At 38.4% G+C, this 25512-nt stretch overlaps 2 protein-coding genes across 3 annotated transcripts in view; one reads left to right on the forward strand and one right to left on the reverse strand.

Moving 5' to 3' along the window:
- ANGPTL5 (angiopoietin like 5) overlaps nt 1–25512 on the reverse strand; it is a 510199-nt gene that overhangs the window by 66396 nt on the left and 418291 nt on the right. The window lies entirely within an intron of this gene.
- Nucleotides 4972–25512, forward strand: part of ARHGAP42 (Rho GTPase activating protein 42) — a 146189-nt gene continuing 125648 nt past the window's right edge. The window contains exon 1 of one of the 2 annotated variants that reach the window (XM_066312953.1): nt 4972–5628. In XM_066312953.1, coding sequence (XP_066169050.1) covers nt 5475–5628 — 154 coding nt within the window. In that variant the 5' untranslated portion in view covers nt 4972–5474. The remainder of the gene's footprint in view (nt 5629–25512) is intronic. The other variant, XM_066312952.1, reaches the window with a different exon arrangement.

Here is a 25512-nt window from a genome sequence, read left to right on the forward strand (position 1 = left end):
AGATGTCTGTCTAATTTCCTTCTTTTGCTAAGCTTTCAGTGGCATCCTTTCCACCATGATCTTCCAAACTGATTGAGCTTTCTTCAGGTACCTTCTGTAATTCCTGTTTCTTGGTACCTAAACAGTCTGCAATCACCACAGACACCCACTTTGACCCAAACATTGTACAAAGTTGTAGCACAGGGCTGAGCTGAATATACCCTGTCTTCTAGCTGCTCATCTAGATCATGCAATCACCCAGTTCTTATCTGCCACTAACTTGCAGTCTACTGACTAAGGGCAGGACCAGAATTTGCTTGCATCTGCTATAGCCTGTTTCTTCTTTCATGTTCAAAGTGATACGAGTGACAAGGCTAGTACGGAAGGCATTCATTTAGGAAAACTGGATCATGGATATGAAAGAATAATTGTGGATAATGATGTCAAAATTTAATTTCTTGGTGTTCACCTTGATGATTTTCATAGTCCCATGGTTTACTTACTTAAATAAACTATAACCAATAATGTACCAAAGTTACTTTCAGATGCTTTGCTTCCAACGTGAAAATTAAAGAATGGAGGTACTTCTCCACTGGATACAGACATGAGAGTGATACAAAATTTTTCATGCTGAGTGGAACTCCCAAAACCTTGAAGAAGAAATGCAAGGCAAAGGGTGATCTGAAGTTTCCCCCCTTTAGAGATAACTCTGTGAACCAAGACTGCAGTTACCTAACATTTAGCTTTCCTGCTCTATCGGCTAATAACTTAGGTACTAGGATACATAAAGCAGTCCTCATTACCTTGCTGTGATTTTTAAGCTGCCACATCCACTACTTTCCATAGAATGCTGAGTAGCCATCATCTGCTCAGACACGGGTACTGTGCCCATCCCATCTGGAAGCTGTGAGCTGCTTGTTTCAAGTGTCTGTAACTCATGTGGTGTCAGGCACCTACTTCTTGAGGTAAATGCTATTTTGAGCATACCAGAAGGCAGAACCACAGCCACTTAGGCAATATTCAGATTCAACACAGAAGCACCCAGGAGGCTTAGGCAAACACAGCATAAGACATTACTAAACATGATTTTTAATTTCAGCTTTGAACTTCACTGTTTGAAGCTTCTCCAAACCACTTGGAGCTAGCTCATGTATTAAAAGCACTACATTTTTTTCGAGAAAGTTTACCAATCTGTAATTATTTATGACAATCTGAAACACTGATAGGAATGCACATGTGAGTTGACCTCTGTGCAGAGACCAATATTTCAGGATAATATGGTCTGTGCATACTAAATTACAAGGCGTGGTTTCCAAACTATGATTTTGTCTAGCTACTCTCCTCCTCTGACAACATTAACTTGCAGTGAAAATACCCAAACCAACAAAACAAGCAGAACACATCATTTAACAGTCAGTTAACAACATGAGACTGTATTCCAGACAGAGTAGTATTACTTTCAGTTCATATATGCAAGAAAATAAAATACTTAGACCTACTTTCCTCGTGAATTTTCATTTATTTGTGTGTTTTTTTTTTAATTTAACACTCTTCACCACTAAAGATTTAGCATGTAATATCTTAAATTAATAAGGAGAAACTGAAAACTTTTAATAGAATTTATCCTAGCAAGTTCCTAGGAATCTTGGCAATTCCCAAGAAGAAACATATGGGAAACTTAAGTAAAACAAGCTCTTTAGAGAGCTAAAACAAATTCAAATACTCTGTAAAAAATTGTTTGAGCGGGGTTTTATATTCTATTAATATTTTCTATGCTAGATAGGTACAGAGTTAATCTTGTACACTTGAGCAGTACAAGAGGACTTACAAGCATAAATGTCCTTGTATTTTCCTGCCTATAATCCCAGTCTCTCAAGGGAAAGCAGCAATTTTAAGAAGATGGAGTAATGCCACACAGCTCTATAAGTAATTTTCCCATAATTGAGGCAGAAGAAATAACAAGGAAACTGGCAGTCTCTATAAAAAAAAAAAAAAAAATCCATAGTAGATAAGAAATGCTCAGGGTCCTTCTCTGCATTAACTGCCTAGATTAATAGCATCTAAGAGAGGAGAAGGGAGCCATAAATGTTAGGGACTGCATGTGCAGCTCTCTCCTCACACTACGAGGAGGGAATAGGTGCTGCTGTAGGCAGTACCGAGACACACCTTTCCTTTCCTCTTCCAGGCTGCCTAGAAATACGCCTGAGGTAGCCTCTTGAGTCAGACTAGGGCCACTGTCTGGAAATCACAGTTCAGCGTTTACATTTAAGATGAAGGAGAAATCCACAGTAATTGATCTGACCTCATTAGCATGTAAGATATTAGAATGAGCTTAGAATAACAAACATAGAAGTTTGATAAAACAGGACAAATCTCCCTGGGCCTCAGAAAAAAAAAAAAAAAGGTGTCCCATTTTTCATTCATCTCTTCACAGCTAGTAATACACCAGGCTAACTCATTTACTAGAGCCTTTTACTTGAAGGACTGGTGCTTCTACCTTGTTAGGTGTCTAAATTGTATTTCAGTATGGTTCACTCTCTTCTAGCATACTATTGCTTTACAAGAAAAATGCTGTTTTAAAATGTTTAGGCTTCTCCCCAGTTTCTCCCATCTTTCCAAGTTATGAAACTTGTTTCTACCAGGGCACTGTGCAAGAATCTTCTAAGTGAAAGAAAAATGAAAAGAAACCACACCAAATACAGATCTATCCTGCTCATGATAAAGTTTCCCTATATTTCCCAAATGTTCCCTATATTTCCCAAATAGATCTTTAAATACCTTGTTTTCTTTAGAAAGCAGAAAACTACAAGGTCCCATCTAAATCCAACACAAAACACACCCTAGGACTTATCTTTCCATCAGGAGTTTTTTTGTTAGTCGAACTCTGCAAGTGTGCGAGTTCCCTCATTTCCCAGATCCTCCTACAGATGAAGCCATAAAGGCTCATTAAGCTCACAGGTGAACTACAGAACTTTTTTCTGCCAGTGGAAGATAATGCAGGATTGGGTGTTCATTTGGCCACATATTGCCTTACAGCAGATAAGCCTTTGCCCAGAAGCAAAGACAACTCTTAACAAACCTACTTCCTTAAAAAGAAAAGTTTTTGCTGAGAAAAGGGAACAGTAGTACATGTGAACCAGAATTTGTACGTGAACTTTGACACACTGTATGCTCAGAAATTCTCAGTTTGGCTGAGAAAGATATGGATTATTCTAAGAAACAGGGAACCACTTAAATGGACAATGATAAGTTACTTGGACAGAATATGCTATTAATATTGGTCTCATTAATATTTCCAATCATGATCTTGATACCAAATACAGCAATATGCTTATGGAATTTCTTAAGATGAGAACATTATACACGAAAAAAATCAGCCATCCTGAACACTATATAACTACTTTGAAAGTTCAAAGTATAACTACTTTGAACTAAAATGCTTAGTACATGTTTTTGGGACCAACAAGTGTTTCTGTTTTCACTTTGGAATCTGCTAGTTAAAGACAGGAAAAGAAAGATTTAAGAGACTTAGTGTAAGCACAGTAGTAATTTTGCTGTGAAACAGACAAACATAATCTTCATCAAAGGTGTTTAGTTCAATAACATAGTCATTAATGTGACTGAACAAGGTCTTGCATATAATTTCAGTAAACTGTGATGAAGTAAGATCAAATCAAACATAGAGATCTAGACAAGAACAAGAATAAAGAAGGAAATCAATATTTTATTATATGACAGAAAGCTTTGATTTATTTCAGGTATTGTATGGAAGAGTTAAGAGGTGACATTATTACTTTCTAAAACTACATCAAAGAATAAACACGGTAGAAGACAAAGAATGTTTTCAGTTACAGATGACATTGAAGAGAGAACAACTGTACCTAAAATGACACTGTGAATATATGTAGACTGAAAATCAGGTTTTTAATAGTCAGAAAAAAGATCCATTTGGAACATGCTTAGAGTAGTTCAACTGGATTCTATATAGAGTTTATTAGTTTACAAGTGAAATTACATGCTACTGCCTGCAAAAAGCATGAAAATAAGCATTTCTTTTTAGTCTTATTCCTCCTGTTATTAGAAAAAAAGAAAACACATTAATGAGCAGAGTTTTGCATTCACTATGAATTAAGAGCCTTCAATGAGTCTACTAGTATCAACACCGACAACTAACTCTGATACTGTCCTGAGGAAATCTCAACCCTGTAAAACCAGAATTATTATTTTTTCACTTCAACAAATTCTGCAGGCTGCATTAGTAGAAATGGCAGCAGCTCTTCTGAATTTTTGACACTCACAAAAATCTACTGTGAATACAAAGAGGTAAGTTTTGATCAACAGTTAAGAAGTGTGAAAAACACTAATTATATCAAGGAATTAGAGCATGTAGGAGCTTTGAGCCTTCCCAAACTTTCATGTTCAACTGTGTAAACATGGAGACAATGATTTGGTAGGAGTGTGCGCATGGGTGTCTTCTCGAAAGCCATTTTTGGCAAGTGGTTGTTTGTCTTGAAGTACAATTACTTTCACGTCCATGCCTTGATGGTTGTTTCCAACTGAGCTGTTGTCGACTTGAAGGTGTGTTTACAGAGAGCTCCAGTACATACATTTGTATACATATTTACATACTGACACGGTGTGTCTGGATAAACTACTCCAGATAAACATACAAGAATCAACCGAAGTGCTTCTGTTTACTGTGATAAGCCCACTCACATACTTGTAAAAACCCAACTGCGCTGCAGAAACCAGGTTGGCAGTTTCCTGACGGACAGGGCGCCGATGTCCCCGTGTCTGTCTGTCCCTCGGCAGGCCGAGGCGCACACGGGCAGGGTGCCCGGCCACAGCAGCCCCACAGCAGCCCCAGCGCGGCCGCTCCCCGCGGCCCCCTCCACGCGCACCCCTGCCACTGCCCTGTGCCTCCGTGCCCCGCCGGTGGATCCTCCCTCCCGACTTTGCTCCGGGCGTCCCAAAGCCCCTGGTAAAGGACGAGGCGAGGGGGGACCTCGCAGAGCGGCGCAGCCCCTCCGCCGGGCCCCGGCCGCAGCGGCCCGAGCCGCGCCGCCGCTGGAGGGCAGAGCGCCGCCGGAGGGCGGCGAGCGAGGGGCGGGCACTGCCGGGCCGCGTCCCGGCGTGTGAGCATGCCGCGCCGGGAGGAGGAGGAATTCCTCGGCCGGGCCGGGGGAGGTTCGCGCTGGAGTTAGCGCCGGGCAGGGAGGAAGAGCGAGCGCTGCCGGAAGCGGCGGAGCGGCGGCGGCGCTGGGAGCCCGCGGTGCCCCGCGGGCAGCAATGTAGCTGGGTGACAGCGGCCGGAGCGCGCCGCCTGCGCTGCCAGCGGGCCCGTGCGGCCGCGGGACAGCTTCTCCGGGAGGCGGCCGCCGCGCCTCGCCTCGCCGCTTTCCCCGCTGCCCTCGGCGCCGTCTCTCGGCGCGGCCCTCCCTGCGTTCCTCCCGCCCTCCGCCGCCGGCCGGGGGGCTGCGGCCGCCGCCGCTGCCATGGGGCTGCCCACGCTGGAGTTCAGCGACTCCTACTTGGACAGCCCGGACTTCAGGGAGCGCCTCAAGTGTCACGAGATCGAGCTGGAGAGGACGAACAAGTTCATCAAGGAGCTGATTAAGGACGGGAGCCTCCTCATCGGGGCCCTGCGAAGTGAGTCGGGCGGCAGGACCGGCGGTGGCTGGCAGGAGAAGGGGCTTCTTTTGTTTGAATGGGCGCCGGGCGCGGGCTCCCCTGCCGGCAGCCGCCGAAAGGCGCCTCCTCAACTTTCCCTGCCCCGCGCCCTCCCTTTCTCGCTCCCCGCCGCCGTGCCTGGCCTGGCCCGCGGCGGGGCCGGGCGGCTGTCCCGGGGGAGCGGGGGCGGCGCGGGCCCTGCCCCGGGCGCGCCCTCCCCGCCGGGGCCGCGGGCGGCCGGGTGGTCCCGCCTGGGGATGCGGGCAGAGCCCGGGGTCGGGGCTGCGGCGGAAAGTCGCCGTGTAGAGCGCTCTACGGTACAGACCCGGCGGGGAGTGTTGCGGCGGGGTCTCTTTTTGGAGCGCTGGCTCCGAGTTATATGTCTTCAGATAACGAGGATGTTCGTAATAAGTGGGCAAGGCAAGATAATGAAGTGAACTTATGGGAGAGTTTGTATCTTCTCCCCCCCGCACTCTCGCGTCTTCATGTGGTAGATTAACTTTTATATGTTTTGAAAGGTTCTGAGAGCAGAAATAAACACGGTAGTGCTTTTTAAAGGTCTGTGAGTTGAGCGGTGACAGCTTTCTGGGGCGTGAAAGCAGCAGTCATGCTCTGAAGATCATAAAGTGAAAGCTAGGAACTGCCCAGGAGTGTCAATAGACTCGGTTTGTCCTCCCGTCCTGTGAACCTTGTCACCTACTTCTTTCCTTTAGGTCTCTTTGGATCTCTCACCTGTTGCCAAAGTTTTCCTTCACGGAGAGCAGAGAAGTAACTTACAGCATGTCTTTTTGCAACATGAGACAGTCAAAGAAAAGAATCGCTTTAATCCTTAAAAATATCTGTCACATTGACATGATGGTTTTTGTAGGGTTAGGGGTAGCAGTGCTGCTTGTTACGTGGACACGGAGCAGGTGTTGCTCTGAGCTCTCTAGCTCTTAAGAATTGTTTCTAACCCGGAGTCTAAACCCAAAGTTTGTGTCCTTACCTTGGAGGCAAAAATTGTGGGGATTTTATTTGCCCAACAGTGGGGTTGAATTGTGTTTGTTCATGCATCAACCGTATATTTACAGCATTGCATTTACATAAAGCAGCTATTGTCTTTTTCAGAGTTTTTTTTCATATAAATGCATGTATTTCTGGACACATCTGAGTTTTAGTGAGCAGCTGGGTACAAGTCTAACATCTTAGGTGAATTTCTATTAAATGTAATAAATTCCTGAATCCCTGCCCACAGGATGTGAGATGACCAATTGCACAGAAATAGTGCCTCTGTGTGTGTGTGTGTGTATGTGTATGTGTGTATTAGTCTATCTGTTCCTCTAAAAGCTCATTGGTAGTTTTCTTTACAGGCAAAAAAGTTATTTGTATGTCAAGCCTTTCTTGTTGCTGAAAAGCTTTCTTTGTGTAACAGAAAGTCTGAGCTTGTTTTAAGTAGTTTTAAGTAGTTTTAAGCTTGTTTTAAGTAAGTTTTGAGTAGTAAAAACTTACTGTGACAAACCTGGTCCTATAAAATAGTAAATACAGATTAGGATACCACATGAGTGCTTCTTTGACCTGGACTAGCGCTGAGAACTGTGCTTTTAGTTCCAGATCAAGTATGAACAAACACAGCTTTCTTCTTTAGGCTGTCTGAAGGCAGGCTGAGAGGTCGAGACTGATAAGCCTGGAGAAGGCTCTGGGAAGAGCTTCCTTCAGCTCTCCAGTAACTAAAAAGAGGCATACAAGAACTGGAGAGGGATATGCAGTGAATAGGCCAAGGGCTAATGCAGTGGGTAGGTGTAGATTGGATATTAGGAAGAAATTCTTCACTGTGAGCGTAGGGAGACGCTGTAACAGGTTGCCCAGAGAAACTGTGGATGCCCACTTTGTGGAAATTTCAAGGCCAGGTTGGATCAGCCTTGAGCAACCTGGTCTAGTAGGAGGTGTCACTGCCCATGGCAAGGGGGTTGGAACTTGATGACCTTTAAGGTCCCTTCCACCACAAACCATTTTATGATTGCCAAAGACAGATAAGTAATTTGAACCCTGATTCTGAAGTGAGTAATCCCATTAGTTTTGGGACGAACACTTACGAATCCTTGGAGGATTTAGAACAATATTTCTGTCTCAAGTAGTGACTACTTAATTTGTAAGTTCTCATGATTTTTAGAACCTTTTAGTTCAAATGTTATTTTGTTTGACACAATGTTTATTGTATCCTATATACAGATCTAGAATGTTGTGTGTCGTTTAGCCTTAGAAAAATAAAGTTTGTTTTGGTATGGTAAGAAATGTTTGTCCTTTTGTTAATTTCAAATACATTCATTTCATGATTCTGTCATTCTCTAGAATATTTCCTTAAATCCTGTATTAGGGCTGCTGAGGCAGTGGGACTTTTCTCAACAAATTAGAAATCCTGGATTTATGCTCTGAAGACTGTTGTAGATGCTACAAGGACAGTGTACCTGTTACAGCAAGTAGCACTATTGTATGTTTCTAGAGCACAGAAATTTGAATTGTTTAAACAAATTAGCTACTCCTCCTCACCTTTAAAATCAGTGAAGTGTAAAGTACTTATGCAAGCCTTTTAATTTTTTTTCGAATTTCTTAAAATGTGTTTGAAAATTAAACTGTGAAGTAGCTGAGTTCAGTGATAACTCTATTATTTGATTTTTGAATATTTAATAACCTACAACCCCAGAAACAAAGCAGGCATTATTTACCAAGTTTTATCTCTAGGTGATCTAGGATTTTTATTTACACCTAATTTTGTAGGGTCACTTCTGATGGGGTAAAAAAAATCTAGACTGCTGTAGAGGTTCAATGGAAATATGTTTTGGAACATGTGCTTAGAGAAGAGGCAGTGAAACTGACTTAATGCAGTTAGAAAACATAATGGTATTTTAAAGGTTGCTAAATGTAAGTTTTATTATATGAAATGTCAGCATGTCTGTGGTTTTTCAATTAAAATTAAACTTCTGTATTACAGATGATACAAAGTTTTAATATTTTCACAATCAAGTATTCAAGTTACTGTAACAATGCAATACTGGTAAACACCTGGCAGATTCCGCATAAATTGAAGGTAGAACAAATAGTCTCAAGGTAGTACGCAAATATTTTGCATTTTATTTGGAGTAGTCCCAAAATGAGTCAGACTTTATTTTAATGTGGTTTTGCTACATTAATTCTGGAGAGTGCTGCTTTCCAAGGTGGCATGCAGAGCTGTAATAGTGTGTTCCATGAAACAACAGTTGACGACTGTGAATGCAGTGGGAACTATTAAAGCTATCACATCCTCAGCAGCTTTTTCCTAGCATTTTTTTTTCACTGTTTCATTGTCTTTCTAAATAAGCAAGACTCTGTGAGTAGCCCAGAATAACACAGATTATATGTTTCAGTTTAGGTGTTAGCATCCCATCTTCATGGATTTTGTGTCTACTTCAGCCTTGTCCTACAATTAGTATTGATACTGATGGACTACACTTCCTTTTTCCTTTTTCAGCTGAGATACTAAATGCATTAGTATCTCTTGAAAGATTTAATTTATGCATTTAAGAGACTTGCCTGTTATATTAAAAATTTCTTTTTGACAGAGATTTAGCCCTGTGTATAGGCACATTTAAGTAGAAGCATATAGTTTTTAGTGCACCCAGAATAGGGTTTTGGTTGTTAACTTAAGAATTAAGAGGGTAAAAAACTTTTTAGAAAAAATGGTTTCCTGTAACAACCGACCATCTTGATTATTAGGTAACTATTGATTTAATGATTTCTTCAGTTGCCTAATTTAATAGATCTTTCAGGTGCATGTTGAAAGTGCATATGCCTAAATGCTTCACGTTGTGAGGTCCAGCTGTAGAATGAGTCCCAAGGCAGAACTGATATTTTTCCTTCTTGTTCATTCTAGGTTGTTTTCAATTAAAACATCAAGTCTGTTTTTCCCTGTACTTTTTGCCAGTCATGTACTTTGAAATTTCTTTGTAGTTGTCTTCTGGAAAAGCAAGATTAGTTATCTTCTAGAAAAGCAGCCTAGCCTAGGGTGTCGTCCTATGGATTATATAGGAAATTCCATTATAGAATTACTTGTATGCTTTTAATTTCCATAATAGACCTACCGACTTGCCAGAGTTAATGAATATTGTATTTAACAATGCAGAAAAGTGATATTCATCTTGTGCAGGTGATCTTACTGTGTGCAGAAGCTGCCTGGTTCTCCCTCTGATTTTTGAGGCTCTCTCCATCTTAAGTCTGATCAAATTCACATATTCAAAGACGAGAGCTGCCTAAATTTTGGGTTACGTGGTTGAAAGTTGAGTATCTTTACAACTGTTTTAAGTAATACTATACTTTTTCAAGTGTCTTAGTATGATGCAAAAAGTAATGCAGAGCTGTGGTGTTATATATATATGTAACATAAACGAGACTTAGCAAATTCTTTTAGGATTTTGTAATTTAGTAGCAGTCATTACTTTTATTTCACTACTTGATGCAAGGAGAAACAGAGACACAAGATGGAAATGCTATCTTTTTTAAGGGGTGCAGGGCAGTGTTATTTACTGGGGTTTTATAGAAATTTCACACAAAGAAAGACTGTCTTACATTGCTTGGCATATTTCAGGGTTTTCAGGGATGATTCACTTCTCTACTAAACTTAATTATAAAAATACAGTGATGAGCCTGTTTATACATAAGGAAATTTTGGGGATTAGCTCCCTGGGGAAAAAAAAAGGACAAAATTGCAGCATAAGAATTTACAATCTTTTTATCTCTTTGCAGATTTTTTTTTCATGTGAAAAACAAAACCTTTGTATCTTTCCAGAGAGATGCATTTTACCAGATACCTTTGCCTCACATATTTTCATAAGATTATGTCTTTGCAATGTCTTTTCCAGATTCTAAGTGAAGCAAGACTGTGTTCAGTGAATACTAACTGCTGAATTTTGATAGCAGTCATTCTCCTTTATTTATGAAGCTGTAGCTTACATTTCTTAGTCCCTAAGTATATTGTTCTCGACTAAAAAAAAAAAATTCCTTCTTAGTATGGCTGTACATAAAGATGTGATGCTAACTTATCTAGACCATATGATCTGTGTAGTTCTGGAATATTCCCAGAATAAGGTTCGCTGTAGTCAGCGGCAGCTTCATGGAGCATGTGTGTGGTCATCATGCCTGCTTCTGCTCTGTCCTACAACCAGCATTTACAGGGAGAGAACTACATTTCCTTTTTTCCCACTAAAAGGAAATTGAAATTTACTCATTGCCATTAGGGTTTTGGCTTTTTTTTTTTTTAAGTTATCTGTTTCATTGCTGTCCTGTTACTTCTGATAGGCATTTGTAGGGAGGGTCCTGTGCAATCTCTGCTGGTGTCTGCATGGATTATGGATGTAAAATTCAAAAACATTTCTAAGAGTGTTCTGCCTTTCATGCAGAGATACCAACAGTAAGCTGGTTGATGGCCAGAGAAGGATCTTAATTGCTTCCTCTAGTGCTTAAAGCAGCTGCAGTGTGTATCATATTATCTTTAGCCAAATATATGTGAAGAAAACAAATACCAGGATGTAGTGGACTGTTACAGGGTGCATTATTTTCTGGCCATCACATGATGTTTCATTTTGAAACAGTAATACCTGCAAGTGGATTTCCATACTTTCAGTAATGATTATTACAAATTATTAACAAAGACCTTGATTGACTCAGCATGGGTGTTCTTAAGCCTTAATATTGAAACTGGTATTCTTTAGAGAAACGTGGTAATTGGATTATGTCAGGCTACCAAAGGAGCAGTTTCGAGTTTCAAAGGCCACATGAAATGATGTCTCTGCTTGAAGAAAATATTGTGGATTTTTTTTTTTTTTTTAAATTAAGATTTTTTTAACTGATTTCTTTAAAAGGTCAATTTTAATCTGTTTCCTAATGGGCCAGTTGGCTGGTCTATTGTGTGCTTCGTTTGCTATGAATAAGATAAATGAATTCTATTAATAAGAGACCAGCTGTTTCAGGAATATTGTCTTTACTACAATGGAAAATATGATGCTGTGGTCACTGAACTTGTCCAGATCTCTTGGGTTTTTGTGGGCAGAAGTGCTACAGCAATTTGTAGTTTCCTGTAATAGTAAATGACTTTGTATTCATCCTATTAAAAAAAAAAAAAAAAAAAAAAAAAAAGAAACAAGAAACCAAAAAAACCCCAACAACACCAGAGGACAATACAGTCCTTCTTCCTACTGAATAATAAGTAAGCCAGTGCTATACCTTTGCCTTTCTATTTTTCCTGTATTCTCAAAACTGTAATTATAAATGAACCTGGAATATAGGGAAATTTGGTACTGTGGATTTACTTTATTAAATCCAGTGTCCTGCTAGTATTACATAATGCAATCCCTACTTGTCAAGCTCCATTTAAAAAAAAAATATCCTTTCTAATTCTGCTAGAAGGCAGTTCTAGAACCTTGTTCTACTCTGAGAGTTGGATAACTCATTAAAAATAAATCTAATCTGAAAATTCAAACTTGTTTATGCTACTTTTTCTTTCACTCAACATTTCTGCTATTGAGTGAAAATTAAACATTTAAACTGTTGTTTACTTGGATTTGCTTGGTGAATAATCACATCCTTTTGGTGGACTGAACAAGCTGTTCACATCTCCTAAGAGGTTCTCTGGTTTCTTGGTGATTTTAGTGACTCTTTTCTATGCCTTTTTAAATTCACTTTTAAGTTTTCAAGAGCTCTAAAAGTAGGGAAAACAAAACCAGTATAATATTCTTCCTAAGTTTTATCTTTTCATATTCTGTAAGAACATAAATCAAATCAATGCTTATAGTCTTCTTTTGACTGTGTGGTGCTATGGATTCCTGAGGTGTATGATTGAAGGTGAAAAAGTCTCAGAATCTCTCAGGCAGTAGCAATGAAGTATATATTTAAACTGAAGAAAAATAACTTGACTTCCACCTTAATATGGAATTGAAGTACTGTTGGGCAGTGATGTAACCTCCCATTGGCACCCTGTGAAGTGCAAATAGCTTTCATTAGAAGGATATATTTCACAGCACTTTATAAACTCCAGGCTATGTTACAGTGTAGTTTTTCAGATTAGTTAGGAGTTATCAATTTAAATCACTTCCCTCTCCTGAATTATGCAAACTTGTATTTCACAGGACACAAAAGCTTAAACATGTTACTGTACTCCGGTGTTTTGCTTAATATAGTTCAGACATGTCAAATCAATATGGAAATGCTGTATGTCTTAAGAAGTCTTATCTTCTTTTAGCTCAATATTCAAAGCAGGATACAAGGTGCGGCAATGCCTCGGTCATATAATTTGTTCTGCTGCTGATGTTAGTTGATTTCAAGTTGATTAAAGAGAGGTTTGCATGCCAGATGTGGGTTATAGTGTCTGTTTACAAAGGTACTCTTGGTCTCAGAAAGATACTATTTAAATTAAAGTAGGTATCACCTTAGGATTAATTTTCTACCAGAATAGCCTTTAAGTAAAGTAAACATCATGAAAAATAAAACAGATAACAATAAGAATTAGTTTGTTATTTTGCCAAGAGATTGGACCAGATGACTCTTGAGGACCCTTCCAGCCTGGTATTTCTGTGATTCTGTGATTTGATCCTGTAGAACTCTCTATCTGACATGAGATCAGCTTCTGGTGTCTTGTCACAGAAGCCACCTCTACAGCACTCCTCTGCCTCTACCTTGCCATGTAAACCCAGTGAAGCTCTTCTCCAAGTACTTTCAGTGCTCCTGTCTTTGGAAGAGAAATGTTTTGGTTCCTCCTCTGACAAGCAGCTGCTGTCTAGGCATTTGATGACTGAGAATTGTTTTGTTCATGGGGACAGGTCAACTTAGGAAAAGAACAGGGGAATGAATTATTAAAAAGCTGCAAAGGCTTTTAATTCTTTTACATTAAATCTTGGATGAGGTGGTCATTCAGCTGACCTGTTTAAGACCAGAAGATTAGACTTCTGTTAAGGATATAATTTTTTTATGATGACCTCTTCCTACTGCTTTCCGCACAAAAATACCTGGGCAAGAACCTGGTTGCTTCTAGAAAATTATCAAATATAAAAATCATCTTTGTTCTTCTTCCCCAAGTCCTCACCTTTGCCACTGTCTCGCCACCATGCACAGAAAAAAACCACAAATCCTTGGTAAAACAACCAATATGTGGGGGTTTCGTAGTAAAGACATTTCCTTCTGAATTGAATTATTTCTTTGCTAATTGAAAGTGCACAAGAAAGGATAACTGGGTTATTTAAACTTTAACTATTTTAAAATAAATTTAGGATTTATTTAATTTTTTTCTTCTGCTGCAATAATTAGATTGATTTCAGGAAGTGGCCAAATGTCAGTGTAAGTATGTGCAGATCTGTTCTTAAAAGGCACAGTTCTTAACACTGCAGGTCATATTTTAATGGGAGAGCAGAGATTCGCAATGTTGTGGTCGTACGTGTTGATCTTCAAAAGCTTTCCTAGATTATCAGTGTTGTCGTGGCCTTCGGTGGTGCTGTTCAGAAAGTTTACATTCCTCTGTAAGTCCATTCCTTCCATCTTTTCACCCTTTTCTGTCTTGTTTGCCTTTCACCTTTGTTCACCTTTAACCTTTGTTTGCAAAGGATGAGGAGGAGTTGAGAGAGGTAGAAGTAGAGAGAACACAAGAACTCATCTTCTGCAAAATTTATTATTTGTATAAACTGTTACTTTAAATCCATGAATATTATAGAGGAGTGATTTTCCTCTAAGCCTGAATTTACTTATAAGTTACAGAGAGCATGCAGATGAAATTTGCTGCTTTAAAAAAGATTGCTCTGAGCCTGAGGTTATCAATTAAAAAAAATTGTTCCCTTTTTGAACCTTTTCATGTCTAGGACTATCACTGCCATTAAATAATAAGCTGTATAATTATACTTCAAGAAAAAGCTAAATGCCACTCCATGCTCCTCTCGTGAGTTACCAGTTGGCCTACATGCACAGGAAAGCTACGGAACCATGTTTCTTACCTTCTGGGAAATTAGTAAGACTTGAAATTAGTAAGACTTGAGCTTTACTGTAGGAATGATAAAATTCTTATTCTGAGGAAAAGCAGAAATTATGAGAACATTTGAGAGACTGATACTGCTAAAACATTTATGTGTAAAAATACATCTGTTCTTTCCTAAAGTGTTGTCAAGTATTTTTCCTTCTAGGGTAAATAAAAAGCATTTATAAAATGTGACTCCTGTTAGGTGCACGAAAGGATGAAGCAGGCAGCAGGAGGTCAAGCAGGAAAGCTCTGTACTTTATTTTTCTGACTCCATATAGATACGATTTTACAAACAGGCCAAGATTGGCTACACAGGTAGCCACCTCTTCAACCTCATTGGTGAACATCACCATCAATCATCTTTCTCCTCCCAGAGGAGAAGTATGTAAACAGATTGATATAATTTCTAACAACATGCATAGTTTACTTGAAGCTGCATGAGAACAAAATGCAAACAGTGAAAAGCAGGCAAACTTGAGGCAACAATAAAATATTTTACTTCTAAAGTGGTATTAGGAAAAGTTCTTTCAGCCAGAGGGAGGTTGTGCGCTGCTCCTGATTGAGGTGATTATGGTAGCAAGCCTGCAAGAGTTTAAGAAGTGCTTGGGCAACAATCTCAGGCACATATTGGGATTCTTGGGCTTGTCCTGTGCAGGGCCAAGAGTTGGACTCGGTGACCCTTGCTGGTCTCTTCCAACTCAGGATAGTCTGTGAAGCGGTACTAACTTGCATGCTTCTGTGAAGAATCTGCTTTAGTACAGAAAAAGAAAAGTGAACTAATGCTTCTTAATGAAGAGCAATAGCTTATAATAAAAATTCTAGTTTGCTCTGTGTAATCAGCAATGCTTTTGTGAATGGTATGTTTTATTTGCAATTTGCAGAAGTCAGTGCCATCAGTGCCGGAGTTGGGCGTTGGCATTCTCAGCATTTGATAAGTTTCATTTGATGATTTCTCCATCTGAGTTGTACTTTGAAGAGCCAGAGTAGGTACCAGGCTGAGATCCAATAGTACAAAACAGACTCAAGGAAAAGAATTGCTGCTTTCAGTTGGTATAAGATCTGGTTAAAAAGGAGTTTGTTTGAGCCACAACAAAGTAGGTGGGGTTGAAATAATCTTTGGGAATTTTAATTTTTGATTAACCATGTGCAGATACTGAAATGTAATATGGCTAGTACTACTTCCTCTCTCCTGTTTTTGGTTTTTTTTTTTCCTTCCCCTCTCCCAGTTTCAACGCGTCATTGACCAAGCCTGATGGTTAAAACTAAGGAAAAGTAGTGCAGTTTAGTAAGCATCATGAATGCCTGATGAGATGTTTTTTGACTCTTAATCTTTGGAATTACTGACTGGTTATTTTTTTACAGATTGGATATGAGAACTTGTTACCTTAATTTGATAAATTCATTTATGTAAGACAGTTCAACTGAAGTAGCTAGGAAATTAGTGCACTGTAGCTTCTCAACATATTTTCTCAACGTTTTTCGACAATGGCTGGTGCTTCACTCTGATTTTTAGTGGGAATTCCCTTGCTTTTTGTTTTTAAAAGGTGTGGTGACACTTCTGTGTTGGAAAACATGCTTTTCTTTTTTGAGAGTTGAAATTTGTTAGAATCACAGCCAATCACTCTTTGTTATCCTTGCATAATCTGTTTGGGGATGTTTTCAGCAAGTCAAGAAACAGCAAATGTGGCATGCCTGCAGGGCAGCTAACAATGTGGAAAGTAGTTGGCTGATGGAGGGGAAGATGAGTACATTTAATAAGGTGAACGTGGGCTTGCAGACTGACAGATGCCAGAAGTATGTCTGCCAGTATCAGCAAAAGGGTTTTATGGATAGTTTTCGCATTTATGGATGTTGAGTCTGGTCTTGCTGTTCGTTTTCTGGAGAATGCTGAAAAATTGTGAAGGCACGAATACCCTTTTGAACATTAGAAAAGCATATAAACATGCCTCAGCTTCTTGAAGACCACAAGCACCATGTAGCATATTTTTTTTTGCATATTATCTAATCTGAAAGTTAAAGATTTATTTATATCAAAGGAAAAATTCTTGATGGGAGTCTTGTTCACTTATACCTGTTGGACTTAAAATATTAAATTCTGAAACTCCTGTTAGGGTAGCTGGGCTCGTTGATCACTCTTTTTATTTCCTTGCCTTTAAAATAAATGTTTTCAGTCTACTTGCAAGTTGTGAAGTTATATTCCTTGAATGTACATGTGTGAGTGAAACTTTGAAATCTGTGAAGAATACATCCTTAAGACATTTTACAGTTTAATGTTTTTCATGTTTAGAATACCTGCAAGGCCTCAGACATTTCCTTCTGGTACTTTGGTATCAGCATTGTGATTCAAAATGGAGGTGCTATGCTGTAGTAGCTGTCTTGGGGGGATGTTTTTGGTGTCTGGTATTGTTGTTTTGTTTTTTTTCTTTCTTTTCTCTTTCTTAGTTTTGAACACTAGACTGTATTATTTTAGTGTATCTACATGCCTGTGGAAATATACATTGAAACAAAACTAAATAGTTGAAGATGGTAATACTGTATTTCTTTTCGTATATACAGATGCTAAATAATATGTTCAGTTCAAGTTGGTGTCTTACAGGTATGTAAAGATGGCAAACTTAACATTTTTCAAAGATCCTTAGTGTCAGGAAAGTAGGTTTAATAGCTTAGCTTTGTTATCCTGTTGACATAGAGGTAGTCTGAATTACTTCAAAAACCTTAAAATTCTCACAGTTCTTGTATGTACGGTGTTTTGTCATCTACTACCATGACTGATTTAATTGGAAACTAACAGAATGCAGAGGTGTGTCTAAGCAGATTCTTGTAGGCATAAATGTAAGCTTGGCAATATACTTAATAAAATTTTCTCACAAATACAGTCAGTATGGTTGGCTTTTTGCTATGTGAGCTTAGAACTGCTGCATCTTCATGCTGTTAGGGAGCCTAAGGTCAAATGAGAAATCCAAAATATTTCATTTTATGAAGAGGCGTTTAGGCACAGCAGGACATTTCCTGTTTACATAGCCAAATCTTCTTTGTATGCTGAGAGATTTCTTGATACGCTCATACAGAACTTTTGAGTTTGTTTGCCCTTTAAGCTGTAGCTTCTGTTGCTTAGCTGATTGAAGATGCCATCATCTGCACCCTTGCTACAACTCATTTTCCTGTGAACTGATGGGATATTTGTCTAAGGCTTACCATCTTTTGTTTATTACCAGATTGCAGGATGAAAGATGGAAATGTTAAGACCATGTTCAAGAAATTTGTTTAGCATTTATTTTTCTAGTTGAGAAGTGAAAAATTAAAAGTTCTGTAAAAGTACGTTTTTTTGCCATTCTTTTTCCTCCAAGAGGAAATATAATCCAAGAGACACATTGGTCTCTGATCTCAGTAAATTAAACCCACAAATTTACAGGATCTACTGACTTCCTTTAGTTCCATACAACCTAAGAAATTCTGTTTTTTATATTCTCATACAATATTGATGACTAGTGCTACCTTTTCTCTTTGGTGCCTTCTCTGTGTGGTTAAAATGCAGCTGGTTAAAATGTGTTTATTCTTATTCTGTCTGCACAGCAACAATGTAATTCTTTGTTTTGTTGATTCATTTAGTTTTATTCTTGTCTCTTAACATAGCATATCCGAAGTCTCCCTGGGAATGGTAATCATTTAAAATGTACTCAAATGGCATTGCAGATCACGTGGGGTTTTTTTCTACACCAGCTTTATGACAGCTTCCAAATCATTTGTCAGTGAAAAATGCATTATGCTGTGACAACCCCTCCTCACTGACACTCCAGATCCTCTCTGATGCTCTCTATGAGAAGCCAGAGTTGTCAATGCACCTTGAGACTTCAAGGCTGTTTTACAATAAAAACTCACTCACATGCCTACTTTTGTCACTTCTCTTGAGGAGTCATCATGGAGCTCTGAGTACTGTGTTGCAGAGTTGAGCATCAATTTTACGATGTTTTCTTGAATGTTTAATGTTCCCAAAGGAATCAGTGATATTTTAACAAACACTTCTCATATCCCTTTGTAAATCAAAATGGCACTTGAACAACAGTGCATTTGTACAGATGGAATAAAACACAAGACAGCAGTGTTACTAGTAAATGGGTTGGAGGGATGATATTTTAGTGGCTTTATATTTACTTGGTTGGTTGGTCTGGTTCTTCTTTTTAAAGCATATTAAGTGATATTATTCTTGATCCCCTTGCCCTTTTGTGAGATATGCAAGAGGGGCTGAGGGCAGTGAAAATGGGCAGAGACTATGAGGTCCTGCACCAGTGGGAGTTGGAGTTTCTGTGTATCAATCCCACATCTGGATTCTTGGCAGGTAACAAAGTTAAAGCTGTTGTATGCCAAGTTCTTGCCTTTTTCCTTGTCACAGTTGTCCCACAGTAAAATAAACCCTGTGATTTGGGGAGAGTTATCTTTAACTTCTACATCTTTCTATAACTAGTAGATTGTTTTTTTCTGTATATAAGCAGGTGTTGAGTAATTTTAATGTCTCTTAAATGTTATGGGGGCATTTCACTTTCATCTCAGTTTCTACATATGCCTTTAGGTTGAAATAAAAAAAAAGTTATTATCTATAAAAGCATTAAAGTATAATTTTTAACATTTTAATTACTATTTGAATTTGTTTGATTTGGGTACTTATAAAACAGTTGATTAGTATATTTTATTAGAACAGCGTAGGCGTTCATTTTCTTCTGAAGCTAAACATCGTTCAGGTAATCCCTACTATCAGTGCAGTAGAATTTTTATGCTGCTTTAGATCATACTGCCAGCAGAAATTTTGTTATTCTGTTTTGTTAAACTGCATTAAAAGTATATTGGCTCTTTAAATATAAAGTCCTATACTTCTGTAACTCCTCATTCCAGTGTAAGGATTGTTTTTGTGCTTTTCAGAAAAACTTAGGAGGGAGGATTTATGGTGAGATCCAGATCAACAACATGGAATTCTTTTCCTCAGAAGTTTGCTTCTGTTTCTAAAGGGGTGTCAAGTGTATGTAAAGTTTGGTTGTTTTTTTAAACGAGCAAAACCCCATAAATTGATAAGTCACTTCTGAAGAAGCTGATTGTTTCCCCATGAAACAAATTAATGTAGTCAGTAATTAAGTCCTGTTATTACTGAAACACATGATTCAGATTTTGTGAGGATACTTAGGTTTAGAGTTGTGTCAGCATCAGTGCAGTCTCAGCAGAGCCATGCACTGTGCCTTCAGGCCTCCAGAATAAAACTGGCCAGTGAGTGACCCTCACAGAAATACTGAGCTTCTCTAGGTCAAACAAGGAGAAACCTCTAAATTGTGTAGCCTTTTGCTAAAGTTTCCCCAAGTTCCTCAAATAACCCCTTTTCAGAAAGGGAGTTATCTTACTTGGTTGGAAATCCAGGTGTCCTGTTAGGCTTCACACCAGTCTGTGACAACAGGCAAGGAGTTTCATGATTTAAGTGTGCACTGCAGGAGGAAAAATGTTTTCATTGTTGTATACCTGCTGCTTGGTTGTTTTATCTGACAATGGCAATTTTTGTTCCATGAGGAATAGTAACTGTTGTCTATATTGCCTGCCCTGTTCATCTGGGTTTAGATTTGCTGGGTTTTTTAAGGTCATTCTTTTCTTTCTTTATTCTTTCAGGTTTTGTTTCCCAGCTGCTTTGAAAAGTTCCAGTCTAGTTAGTTTCTGCTTTTAAGTTAGCAAATCTGTCCTTTGGTTGCCCCTTTGTACCTTCTTTATGGTAACTCTACCCATTCTGAGTTAGATTGCAAGAAACTTCATGGAATATTCAAGGCAAGAATGCATCAGGTAGTAATAGTTTTTGCTTTTAGCATTCTTTTCCTACTAGGCCTTAATATTTGTGGCTGTTGCTGATGTTGATATTATAAAATAACTGCCTGCAATGACTCCCAAAATCTTTCAAGGAGTATTAAAGCTAATGCAAATAGCATCACTATGTGGATTTTTTTTAATTCCTGTGCATTATTATTGCAGTAGCAGACACACAAAGGATGAGGCAAGCAGCAGAAAGTCAGGCAGGAAAGCTCTATTTTAATATTTTTGATTCCATTTATATACACTTTTTACAGAAGGCAAAAGATTTGCTACACAGGTAGTCACCTCTTCGACTTTGTAGATGAACATTATCATTAACCATATTTCTTCTCCCAGAGGAGAAATGTGTAAACAAAGTAGATAATTCTAAATATATACATAGTTTACATGAAGTTGCATGAGAATCTCCACTACAAAAATGCAACACTCAGAAGAAAAGAAAACTTAGGGCAACACATTATAATTTTCCTTTATTCCCTTACTTCCTTGGCATCTAAGATTCTGACATCCTTCTGCTGCTTTTCAAGAAAGGAAAGATGAAAGCTGATTATGAATACATGTATCAGCAGCAAAGTATGTTACTCAGTGTTAACACCCTTTTTCCAATTTGATCTCCAGATTTTATGATGGCTCTGATAAATAGTAAGACTCCTTGGAGATTCAGAAAGGAATTATTTGGCAGGAAAAAGAAGTGTTAATACAGAAAAACCTACTAGAGTTTGATTCCGTTATAAGAAGCTGCAGCAGCTGAGTACTTGCTGCCTTCATGCCCTGGCAGTTGTGAAACCAGTTTAGTTGGTCTGTCCATGATATTCCAGATGATTGAGTATTTTACTGGCTTATAGCCCACATCCTCTTGTGCTTCTTTCAAGATAAATACTTTACACAGCTGGAATATGCACTTTGCTGAGTTCAGTACTTAGCAAAACTGAAGCTAAAATAAGAGTCTTCTGCTACCTTCCTTACAGCTCTACTTCTGCCTTACCTTGGTCTTTAAATGAAAATATTTGTTTGGACTGTAAAATATTATGATGATTATGTAAGTTGCTAATGATATTTTCAGAAGTGTAAGAGAGCAAGAGCTAAAAGCTCTTGAATTCTCAATGGAATGTGATTTTTTTCAGAAATACATCGCTCATCACTCAGAAAGCTGTTGTGACAGCACCTTGAGGTATTGCTTATCTGTGAAGAGATGATAAAAAAAAGGATCTGACTGTTATGCATGTACAGAAGTATGTTCTGTTTTTTAATGCAGTAGGACAAACCCACGAATTATAAAATTATTTTTTAGGTATATTTATTTGGAAGCCAACTAGTGAAATTAGCAGCTGCATAATCTTTTAGCCACTTGGGTAATTCAGTTTAAGGAGACTTCTTAAGCTGAAATCTTTACTGAATTTTCTTGGTAAGACTGAACTTCTGAGGATTATTATTGGATTTTGTTTTTCTTTGAGGGAAGAGAAGTTTCATTTTTCATGTTAGAAACAGGAGGAGGAAGGATTAGCACAAAAAAAAAATAGGCACCTGGAGTGTCATTACTGAAAAACTGGCACAGTAAGCCCTCGTTTTTGTTTAACTTAGTTGGTGTTCTATTTCTAAGTAACTGTGTGCATATTTTGGTGACCTCGAAATCCAATAGGAAAATAATTCTCAATGAGGCTATTTATGTCAAACTTCATGTTGGTTCTCTCATCCATATTTATACTTACTGCTTCCCACACTAATTTTGGGAGCAGTGTTTACTTGTCTGTACTCAGTTTATAATTAATATTCCACAGTGATTCTTAAATTTTGTTTTCAGTCATTATAAGAATTAACAGCAGAATAGACAGGATTTATTTATATATTTAGCTTGAGGGTATGATGCCAAAGTTAAATTTGCTAGCTCTTCGGCCACTAATTAATGAGTGTGACCAGCTAGCACAGAGGTGGTTCCGATTATATCAGTGTTCTGGGCTCTTGTCTTGCAGAGTGGATCCCAGGAGTGTTGTTTTGTGTTGGGAGGTACTTGTAAAAGGATTTAGCAGGCCTGTCTTTGTGAATAATTGGCTTGATAAGAGATGCTATTGTATGCTTAGGGAGCTAGAGGATCAGAATCCTTAATAACTGAGCTCTTGCAACAGTCAGCAGAATCATTGTGATCTCTCTTAATGTATAGATTGAGTGTCCTTAATTCAGATACAATTCACAAAATAAAATTGACTTTGGAGAAACTATGTATTGCCCTCTATGTTAGACCCAAAGACATCTGCAAAACCATTTGCTTATTGGTGGCTGTAACTTAAAAGAATTAAAAATAACAAACACTCTCCCTAACCCATCCCCCAGCTAGTTAGTGCCATGTTTTCCTCCTCTTGCAGCCAGTATTTTAGTGTGCTCTGTTTGCTTATGTCAAGAACGCTAACATGAATGTTTTGGGAAGAAGGTGTTTTACTTGGCTGTTAAATTAATTCTCTCAGGTAATTCAGAGACTCTTCATTGATTCATGTTTATGTACATGTTCAACTGCAAATGAGAAAGGATTACAGTCAACAGACATGGAGCTCTGGAAGGACCATCCATTGCAGTTAAGCATTTTACATGCTCACGGAAAGAAAAAACATGGTGCATTTGGGAGGCAGTGTCCAAAATCCAGGCTACCATATTTGTGCTGTTTGTTTGGTTTGTATTGCTCATGGTAAATAGCAAATGTTGTCTAGACCAAAACTTTTCACTTTACAGAGAATTCCAGTTCCATTTTGAAAGAAATCGATGATTTCAGAATTGTGTCCAGTTACAGAACTTGTTTTTAAGCTTGCCAAGAATTCCCATGATTTTTGAAAAGTATACTTTCATGGAAAAGTTCCCACTTGTATTAAATTGATTCTAAGGAAGCCATATGTTGCTGGGCATTTGAAATAAATCTACAACTCCTTTAAGCCACTTTTCACTGAGAGAAGGGAGAGGAGGAGGCTGATGGAATGGAAATCCAGCTAGCCAACAAACTGAAATGCAGTTGGTGCAGTGTAAAGCTGGTCCTCCACGTGCAATTTCTTGCAGCATACTTGAGGAAAAATGATGTTATGGTGAGGTCAGGGATATTCTGCAGTTCAGTCTTTGGATAAAAATACAGTTCTAGGGTTAAACACCAAATTTTCCTTTATCAATAATATAAAATAACTGGTTCAAGCTCAAAGTGTTTCTTTTTTTTTTTCTTCTTTCTCTTAGTGATTTACTTACCCATTTGCTTGTTACTGACTTTTCCATTGTGTGTGGAAACAAGATGGATGGGTGTTTTCCAAAAACATTATTATCAGCTATTTCAGTATTCTTTTGTATCATTAAAGAAGGGATTTTTTCCCGTTTCTCTTGGTGAAAACCTGTGTAGGCTTCTGCTAGAACTTCTATGCAAAGAAACACTTTCTTTCCTGACTCTTCAATATTCCTTCAGATGCTGATTCTTGAGATGGACTTGTGATGAAGTTAGATTGAAATTTTAGTTGGTGGAAATTTATATGTTTTTTGAAAAAGACAAATAACATCTTGCAGCACCTGAAAATTGATGAAAACACTGCATATGCAAAAATCCTAAAATAAACTTAAATGTAAAATCTTATGATTTAGAAACATCAGAGTTTAATTGTACAAATCTTAATACTTCTGTGACAATTTTGTTTAATCTTTTTCTTTCTTCCTTTTTTTTTTTTTTTTAAAGTAGCTTGAACTAAAGTTTAGCAAATGGCTGTTAAGCAAGTAGGCGTATTTGTGTGTCGAGTGTTCTTCATTTTCATGGAGACAGAGCTGAAACAGAGAGCAGTAACTGCTGTAGCTGGAGTAGCCAGGCCTGTAGGGGCTTAAGTGAATCAAAACAATGTTGTACTGCTTATTTTTTTTTCTATTATTTATTTTAATGAAATTAGGATTTTCTTCACCCCTTTTAATATAAAACTATTTTTCGAAATTGTGCCCCCTTGGAAGAAAGAAGTTGCAGATTTTATAGTGACAGGGAAGTGTGTGAGAAGTTGTGTTGTTTGCAGCTCTGGTTAACATCTCCTGGTCTGACAGAATGGCATTTGGAATAATAGGCAATGACTAGCAAACTACAAGGGCCTGCCTAATCACCAGTTTGGGGTGTATGGCCTTAGGCAATCTTGCTTTCAGCATTTCCATCTATAAATAGGATAATGGAGCTGGATATGACATAAAAATGTACTTTTGTTTTTTCTAGATTTGGCTTGCTTGAAGGCTGAGATAATGCTGTGTTTATTACTGGACTTGGATACTAGGCAGTAAGCAATAATGGGAGGAGGAAAGAACAATACTGAACCCTGAGGGGGAAAAAAAAAATCATGTAATAGTGTGCACATGTAATTGTGCACATAGTGACTGCCCTTATGCTAGGAATAAGTTAGGAAAATTTTTGAAGGAGAAGGGTGAAGCTAATACGCATGTGCAAGGCATTAAGCTTTATATTCAGTCTTCACTGAAGCTGTTTTGGCTTAGTAGTCAAAATAAACTTTTTGAGAGCTATTTATTTATTAAAGCAGTTATTTTTAATGTAAAAAGTTATACTTAGTTTACCTCATAGTACAAATCTTTAACAAGTCCTTGCTGGAAGAATTACAGCCTTGTAATATAAGTAAAGGTGTAATGGCCTGCATCCTCTAGTTATGGAGCAGCTGGAGACAATACAGCTTTCATCTACCTGTCATTGTTCATACACTGGAGGATATCTCCTTGTGGTTCAGCTGGGAAGATAGAACATTTTCATGATCCTTACTTTTTCAGTGTGAACTCAGCTCCTTCTGTCTTACTGTTGCCTGTTGCTCAAATGGATGCCCCTGGATTGTTGGCTAAAGAGAGATTACCCTGGTGGTGCATCAGCTGATCCATGAGAATGATAACCTCTTACTAGCAGATGGTGGTGATCAGCTACTGGTGTCTTGAGGCATTGAAGCAGTTAGAAAATTCGTGTCCAAATCTTCCTACAAAGAGCATAAGCACAACTGTGCAGGGTTGGACATGAAGCTTATCTGGTG

This window comes from Sylvia atricapilla, chromosome 2, assembly GCF_009819655.1.
Source record: "Sylvia atricapilla isolate bSylAtr1 chromosome 2, bSylAtr1.pri, whole genome shotgun sequence".
Lineage (NCBI taxonomy): Eukaryota > Metazoa > Chordata > Aves > Passeriformes > Sylviidae > Sylvia > Sylvia atricapilla.